The sequence below is a fragment of the Melanotaenia boesemani genome, chromosome 6 (assembly GCF_017639745.1).
Source record: "Melanotaenia boesemani isolate fMelBoe1 chromosome 6, fMelBoe1.pri, whole genome shotgun sequence".
Taxonomy (NCBI): Eukaryota; Metazoa; Chordata; class Actinopteri; order Atheriniformes; family Melanotaeniidae; genus Melanotaenia; species Melanotaenia boesemani.
In genome coordinates this window covers 14,122,078-14,130,681 of record NC_055687.1, presented here as the reverse complement: position 1 = coordinate 14,130,681, position 8,604 = coordinate 14,122,078, and the positions used below count along the sequence as shown (strand labels likewise).

The 8,604-nt window shown below is 35.9% G+C and overlaps 1 protein-coding gene across 1 annotated transcript; it reads left to right on the top strand.

Moving 5' to 3' along the window:
* The first annotated feature begins 6,201 nt into the window (after positions 1 to 6,201).
* On the top strand, positions 6,202 to 8,390 carry LOC121640996. Its single transcript, XM_041986832.1, has 7 exons — positions 6,202 to 6,330; positions 6,593 to 6,699; positions 6,813 to 6,897; positions 7,187 to 7,374; positions 7,457 to 7,553; positions 7,656 to 7,823; positions 8,279 to 8,390. The coding sequence occupies exons 2-7, from the start codon at positions 6,625 to 6,627 to the stop codon at positions 8,362 to 8,364; spliced, it is 699 nt and encodes a 232-aa protein (XP_041842766.1). The 5' UTR covers positions 6,202 to 6,330; positions 6,593 to 6,624; the 3' UTR covers positions 8,365 to 8,390.
* The last annotated feature ends 214 nt before the right edge of the window (positions 8,391 to 8,604 follow it).

Sequence of the window (8,604 nt, the reverse complement as noted above, 5' to 3'; positions counted from 1 at the left end):
AGAAAACAAATGTTTCCCATTTCTATTTGCATTGAATGAACTCCACAAAGCAGGCTGAACAAACATAATAAAATGATCCTCATTTGCACAAAACCTATCAGGGAACTAGTTAAACATAAAAAAGATATATCTCCCAAACATTTTTTACGTCACTTTTTCATTCTAGTACCATAATTGGTTCACCAGTAAGCTGTTTATTTCCAAAATTACATAGCTTTCAATTGATTTGAAAATATTAAAAAATAAACAAATCAAGCTCTAAATAAATGTATGAATACACAGGAAAATAATTTTTTATGCTCATGAACACTGGGGTAAATCTGAAAGGTTAAACTACTATTGGAAGTATTTTCAGTATCAAGAGGTTATAGCTCTTTTTTATATTATGCAAACCCTAACTAAAAACACAGTCACCACCTACAGGTAAGTGGCTCTTTCTATAAAAGAAAAAAAAAAAAGATTACAGCAGTGATTAATATGGTTTCCACTGACAGCTGGTGATTTAACCCTCCTGATGAGGTGAGTAGAAACCCTGTGCTTGTGGCAAAGATGCTACCTTGTTTAAGAAGGATCAAAGTATGGGTGCACATCAAGCAAACAGAACAAGGGAATTGCTGAAGCTATTAAAGTTAGGTTAAGAACTGTCCAACATGTTACTGAAACCTGGAGGTGTGTCACAATGATTAATCATCTTTCAGGAAGAAATGTAGTTGAAAGAAAATCTTAAATGATGTTGATCAAAGATCACTTAAACATGATATAAAATCACAGAAAAAGACTATAACTCACTGCAGTATTTGATAATGAAAGTAGAATTTTCATCGCCACACAGCACGGCAGGTTTATTTGTATAGCACATTTAATGTCTAAAACAACTCAAAGTACTTTACATAAAACATTAAAAGCAAGTTGCATAATAAATGTTAAAAAGCTCTCTCTGCCCTGCCGCGCCCCCGGTGTGTGTGCTTTCTCTGGGGGGGGCGGTGTCTAGCAGGTCTGACTCTGATCTTTGTGGTTTGATCTGGTCACATTTGCATGATCACTGATCGCTATATCGGAAATTTTCCCCCCACATTTACTAACCTGCATGCTGAGACAGTCACTGTATCTCCCATGGGTTTAATAACCAACAGCTACAGTTATGTTCATGTTTTTCTTTGTGTCACTGATATTTCTGTTTGTGTGATTAATGATTAATGATTTTTTTTTTTTTTTTACAGTTTGTGTTTTTGTAGGTGCTTCTGATGGTTGCTGGTTCAGTTTTTTTTAAAAAGATGTTGCAGTTGGTTTTCTGTTTCCTCAGTAGCAGCTGTTTGTTTTTTTTCTGCTAAGACTGAACAGCTGATGTTACTTTATATCTGGTGCATCCTTATTTCTTGTTTTCTTCTCTTCATCTCTTCTCTTTACTTTCTTTCAGTTACTTTCTTCTTTCCCCCCACCCCCCCACACCTCTTGACATGTCCAGCATAAATATATAAATTTAGTAATAAACACATCTAAAAATAAAGAAAAATTCTTAAATTATCAAGAGGATCCTTATATCTATAAAACTCCTCTTGGCTAAACAAATTTGTTCAGCACAACACAGCAGCCAGACCATAACTGTTAAAAAGGAAATGTTAAAAAGTATATTAAAAATATAAGGATTGAAATAAACTTAAGAAAAAAAAGAAATTAAATAGAAACAGAACAAGAGAAACAGAGCCCATACAGTAGGATACAAACAGACATCAGTGGGAAATACCACTGAAAACAATGAAGCCATCATCATCATCATCATCATCATCATCATCATCATCATCATCATCATCATCATCTTCATCATCAATTTTAAGAACTGTTACTTTTCAGACCTGATTTAAAAGAACTAAGGTTTGAATCAGACTTCAGGGATGGAAAACAAACTCGACCCAGATGATCTTAGAAGTCTTGGTGGCTTATATGGTGTCAGCAGATCAGATGTATTTTTCAAACCAGAACAATTCAGTACCTTGTACACCAACTTTAGGAACAAGGAAAACTTTAAAATCAATTCTTTGGCGCACAGGAAGCCAGCGTCAATATTTGAGAATTAGACTGATACATTATATTGCCAAAAGTATTGGCTCTTGCCTTTCTGTCGTATGAACTTACCTACCAACAGTATGTTCCCTTTTTGGTTTTGTGAGGACATGAGCAGGGGTATTCTAGATTAGCTGCAGTTGTCTCAGTCATTTTTTAGAGAGACCTGTAAAACTGCATTATAGTAGTCAAGCCTACTGAAAACAAATGCATGAACAAGTTCTTCTAAATCATGCTGAGCCACCAGTCCCCTCATTCCAGATATATTTTTCAAGTAGTAAAAAGCTAATTTGTTTACTTCTTTGATATGGCTGTGTTAAAACTAGCTCAGAGTCCAAAATGAGAGGAAGATTTCTGACGTGATCTGTTGATTTCAACATGGCTGGGCTCCAATCCATGGACACTCATCTGTGTCTCCAAAAGTATTTTAATTTTATCTTTAATTAGCTGAAGAAAATTCTGAGATGTGCCAAATCAAGTCAACATTTTTTTAAAGCACGTAAAAACAAACAAACAAACAAACAAAAAAAACAACAACAACAACAACAACAAAAAAAAACAGCAGGTACTGACCAAAGTGCTGAACACTGAAAAAACATTAGGACAAAAAAAAAAAAAAAAAAAAAAAAAAAAGACTTAGCAGCATAACACATACTTTGACCAAGGCACACACTTAATCTTTGTATACGACTAGAGTCCTCTGGTGAGACAGTAATATACAGTAAGGCAGCACAAGTATGCGAAAAATATTTTGTTTGTTGATCCGAGCTACTAGGAGCATGCAGATGCTGAACAGTAGGGGGCCCAAAATGGAGCCTTGAAGACCTCAATTAATCATTTTGTTTGAGTATATCTGTCTTTACCAATTGCTACAAAGTAGTTCATCTCTTTCAAGTAAGATTCAAAACAATAATTCAGAACTGGAAAAGAAATTCCAACCAAGTTTTTCTGGTCGGCCTTATAGGATGTTATGGCTGACTATGTCAAAAGCAGCATTGAGATCTAATAGAACCAAAATTGAACTTCTCCCGTTATCTGTGTTTATGTCATGAACTTACTGAAACTGTAGTTTAGCTGTTATCAGATCTACAGGTGTTTCAGCAACACATGTGTGTTGAACAAAGCAAACTACTTTACACATTTATTATCTTATGGTTCACACATCCCACCTGGTGAAGTCAGCAGGCTATAGTTGTTTAATGCTGATGTACTATAGTTTTGTTAATTTCCAAATGAGTAACCATAAAATCCCCCATGTAAAATATTCTGACATAAATTACTCAGTGAATTGCAAAAAAAAAAAAAAAAAAAAAATCTTGAGCCACTGTCATTGCTTTATATATTTGTGCACGGCGACAGACTTTCTATAATCTTTTAATGTACTCTTTTGAAATAGTTCTTCAAGCTTTCTTAAGGTATTTCAATTTTTTCTTTTGATAATTTGCTTTTTTCTCACTCATTTTCAACCCAATCATTGCATATCTCAGCAGGATGTGCAGCGTAATTTTTAAAACTGATCAAATGGCGGGCACAAGAAGATAGTTTCTGTTGTAGCGTCTGCTAAACGACTACAGAATGTTTGATAGTATTTGAAAATAGTATGCTTAAGAAATGGGGAAGGCAAGGCAAGGCAAATTTATTTGTATAGCACATTTCATGTACAAAACAATTCAAAGTGCTTTACATAAAACATTAAAAGCATTACAGTGAGGTGCAGGAAGCAGTAACAAGGGCATTAAAAACAAATTTTAAAATAAATAAAAGAAAGGAAAAACAGAAAGAAGAAGAAGAAGAAAAAAAAAACTAAAATATAATATATAAAATGCAATAAGTAATGTTCCAGTTTGGGGAATTTAACAGTTGTTTTGATAAAAGGCAGCAAATAGATAGTTTTCAATTTTGATTTAAAACTGTTGAGAGTTTCAGCAGAACTGCGGTTTTGTGGGAGTTTGTTCCAGAAGCATATAAGCTGAACGCTGCCTCTCCACATTTAGTTCTGACTCTGGGAACAGAAAGTCGATTTGACCTTGATGACCTGAGAGATCTGGTTGGTTCATAAAGAACCAGAAGATGTATTTTGGTTCTAAACCATTCAGTACTTTGTAAACTAACAAACAGCCAGATTTTAAAATTTAAATCCTGCTGAGTCCTTTAATCCTTAATATGTTCTTTAAGTGATAATAGGCTGACTTTACAACTGTCTTGATGTAACTGATAAAATTCAGGTCTGAGTCCAGGACAACTCCCAGATTTCTGGCTTGGTTGTTAGTTTTGAACTTAGATGTTTGAAGCGAAGTACTGACTTTTAATCTTTCTTCCTTGGCTCCAAAAATATTATTTCAGTTTTGTCTTCATTTTACTGAAGGAAGTTCTGGCACATCCAATCTTTAATGTGATCGATGCAGTTGATCAGAGTTTGGATCGGACTGTAGTCTCCTGGTGAGAGGGCTATGTAGATTTGTGTGTGATAAGCATAATTGTGGCAACATATTTTGTTGTTTTTCATAATTTGAACAAGTGGCAGCATGCAGATGTTGAACAGCAGTGGCCCCAGGATGGAGCCTTGGGGAATTCCACAGGATATTTTGGTTCGCTCAGATTTACAGTTACCCATTGACCATAAGTAGTCCCTGTCTTTTAAATTGGACTCAAACCAATTTATTGCAGTTCCAGAAAGTCCTACCCAGTTTTTCAGCTGGTCTAGTAGGATGTTATGGTCGACCTTGTCAAATGCAGCACTGAGATTTAGCAATACCAGGACTGAAATGTTTCCTCTATCTGTGCTCAGGCAATGCCATTAAAGGCCTTATCTAGAGCAGTGTGTGGCCGAAAACCTGACTGATAGACATCAAAACAGTTATTTAGTGTCAGGAAGTTGTGTAGCTGTTAAAAAACAGCTTTTTCCATCATCTTACTAAGAAAGGGGAGGTTTGATATCAGCATGTAGCTGCTCATGAGTGAAGATATAGGAGGGGCTCAAGCTTATTTTCCTGCTGATCTGTCCTAAAACTGAGGATTTCTATACAAAGATGCCGAAACTCTCCTGATGCCGAAAACTCTCCTGGTTAGGTTAGTGGTTGTAAAATGAATAACATGATTACATATGATTTGTAGTTCTACGTGTTTGCTTTATGAACAAATTTTTGATTTGATGCCGGTAAGCACTCTTTGAAGCACTTGTAATGATATCCTTGTTCATTTCTTGTTCTAAGTCTGAAGCTTTCATGTTCTAGTTTTTCATTTCTGAGTTAATTTAATAATGTATTTTAATGGGACAGTGCATATTTATGAATGTACAATATTGCTGGAAATATACTGGATTTAGCAAGGTGCTAATTTTCAGTCCCATATCAAGATGATGTGAATATATGTCTTGGAATTTAACTAATCATAGATGTACCTGTCATCAGGCAATCTGTACCCAAAATTAAATAAGTGATTTAAATTAGCCTGACAAGTTTATTTGTTGGTTTTAAAAGTGATTTCAAAACAGGCTTTGAAGTAATTATGATTATCATACACAGATAATATCATAATAATAATAGATTATCTGATTATCAACTATTGTCCCATACTGAACTTGCACAAAACAAGTATTTTTTCCCACAATTATCTATTTATTTGCTTATCATTTTCTTTTTTATTGGGTTGTATTTCTACGCAACAGGTATTGCTGCAAGTGTTGGTTTCATTGCTCTTTATGTGTGATAAAACAAAACAAAATACAAAATAAGAAGAGTCCAGTAAAAAGTATTTGAGGATCAAATATTTTACTCTATGTAAACAACATGAATGAGGAGCTGTCACACTATAAAACTGTACATTATGAAATGTAGTCAAGATAATGTCAATGCACTCATTTAGTCACTTTAACTCAGATCAAATGTGTTGGGCCAAATAAACTGCATTTAAGTTTTTCCTTGTGCCAAATGACAGACAGAGCAGATGGACGTTGACACCAGTAGCTTGTGGAGGCTTATTCAAATTGTTTATATACTTTATAAGGCTCAACAGACCAAATAAAGCAGCCTGGCTGCAACTGGACTGTGTAACTGCATGACTAAGAAGATTAGTTAAGATTTACCTACCCAGCAGTCATCAGCTTCGCTGTTCATGCAAAGCTGGTGCATAGCAACAGGTCAGAGAGCCTTGTTTGCCACATAAACATTTACCATAAGACTGGAACATAGACTCATTCAACAGAACTGGGACATATTTGTTTATGACCTAGCTTGAGATTTCCCACATCCAGATGAGCAAGTGGAAAAGGTCAGTGACCAGCTCTGTTTGTATTCTCTCATGGTAAACCTTTTTCTTGTACATGGTTGCTGGATTACAGTATCATGCAATGCAAATGGCAATCTACTATTTTTAGTTGTCTAAAACAGCTTTTCACTCACCTATCTTACACAAAACAAAATAAAAAAAAATCACATAATTTAAATCTCCAAAATAATTTCAGATGTAAAATATTACAATTTAATGAGCTGACACTGAATAACTCATTGTGGTTTTTTTATGATCTAATCAGAAGTGCACAATGTGAGTTGGCCAAGCTCCAACATGACATCATACATCCTACGGACTGTGTTTGTATGGACATACAGAGGGATACTCTGCACCTGCAGGTTTTTATGGGTGAGTGTTTGCTTTACATGTAACTGCATTTACAGTCAAATGTCTTGTAACAACAAATTTTGACAGGGGTTATTATGTCTGGGAATCATAACAAATGTTTATTTGCATTGCAGATTTGTCCATACAATGCAATCAAATTCTTACCAAGGGAACAGCATGTTATTGAGGACAAAAGCAGACAGGTGAAACGATTTGCAGGTAAGAGCCTTGTAAAATCAAGACTTAAAAAAACTTGATTTGACTTCTTTTGGTGGACGGTGAATAATAGCAAATGACGTCTCCAGATGTTTCTTCCTATTGTTTCATTCAAGGGGATCACAAAAAAGGGATCTAAACTATCAGGGTTAGATTCAAATTTAGGGAAATTTCAAATAACTACTGGTTTCTGAAGGCAAAGGTTGGGCTGTATTCTGTTATGAATCTACTAAACAACTTCTTAACACATTTATAATGTAACACAGTTCCCCTTTTTCTTGTCATTTGTCAGATTCTGAAAGTAAAGTGACAGTGCCCCCCATTCCAGGAAGCCCTGATCGTATGAATGCACTTCATAAAAGACTGACCAAAACCGAAAAAGAAATCATGTCACTCAAGACCAAGATTGCCTGTGAGAGGGCGTCATGGGAGAGGAGGTTTGCAGAGCTGCAAAGGCAACAGGAAGAGCTATGCAACCAGGTGTGCTGCTTCTGAGAATGTGTGGGTGTGTTGGGGTTATGTTTATAGAATTGCTAATTAACACAGGCCTTCTTTTCCTCAGCTTGTCCCTGAGGCTGGATTGTTGATGAAAGAGGGCACATGTTATGACCAGGGAGGGTCAGGAGTGGACAATGGAGATGTGCTTGATGAGTGCTCAAGTAAATGACAGCAGGGAAATTTTAGATAATGACTATTAAGTTAATATGGCATTTTTATTTGTCAATGATAAAAAAAAAAAACTGCCATTCTTTTATGAACAGGTGGCTTTCACCAACACAGAAAGTCTCAAGCATCATCAAGAAGTGACAGTTATGCATGCAGTGTGTCAGGCAGCCAGATATCCTCTTCATCAGCACTAACCTCAAGACCAGCTTCCTCTTTATCTTCAGCCTCCAGGTACACCTATTGGAGGTGTAGCTCAATATGCAGTAAGAATAAGGATTTGTTATTCAGTCACCTATATGCCAAATGTTGAGCTACATTCAGTTTTTACTTTAAAGGGGTAGGCTATTATCATAACTCTGTCCAAAGAAAAAACAAAGATCACAATTTCTGAAAATAACACTGGCAATATGTTAAAGGGGCTTATGAAGGAAGTCCACGACATACTTTTGTACAATTTTTTGTTGGTATCTTACATTGTATATTTGGTAAAATAATTATCTTTAGAGTTGGACAATTTCCATCTGTTTCCAAGCTTTGTGTTACACCCACTACACTGTTAAATTAAATCACATCACAACCATATTTTACAGTTTCACCTATAAATTTATGTCTCAGACTACAGACGTTGCATATCTTGAATTGTCAAATCAATATAAATATGATTTAACACAGATAAGCATCCTTGTTGAATTCGTAATTGTACCATCTCTCCCTCAAGTGTACAGTCATGGAAAACACACCATGGCCTACATCGTGTTTTTGTTCCCCACTCACCCATGGACTTGCAGCTTGGTCACCGGGTGAGGATCATGCTGCCATCTGGCAGGATCAGCACAGGAACTATTCGTTTCTTGGGCCACCTGCAGGGGGAGGCAGATCTCCACCTTGGAGTTGAGCTGCAGACATCTGACGCATCACTGTGCAATGGCAGTCACATGGGACAGAGCTACTTTGAATGGTAACTGATCTCCTTTTCCAAGAAAACAGACAAGCACAGGGCTTTATGAGTCTCAACTTGTATTACTTCATAGTGTACTATGATTC

Coding starts and splice junctions, on each gene's coding strand:
- LOC121640996 (XM_041986832.1), top strand. CDS start 6,625: ATGACATCATACATCCTACGGACTGTGTTTGTATGGACATACAGAGGG. Junction 6,898..7,186: donor ACAGGTGAAACGATTTGCAG/GTAAGAGCCTTG, acceptor GTCATTTGTCAG/ATTCTGAAAGTAAAGTGACA. Junction 7,554..7,655: donor TGTGCTTGATGAGTGCTCAA/GTAAATGACAGC, acceptor TTTTATGAACAG/GTGGCTTTCACCAACACAGA.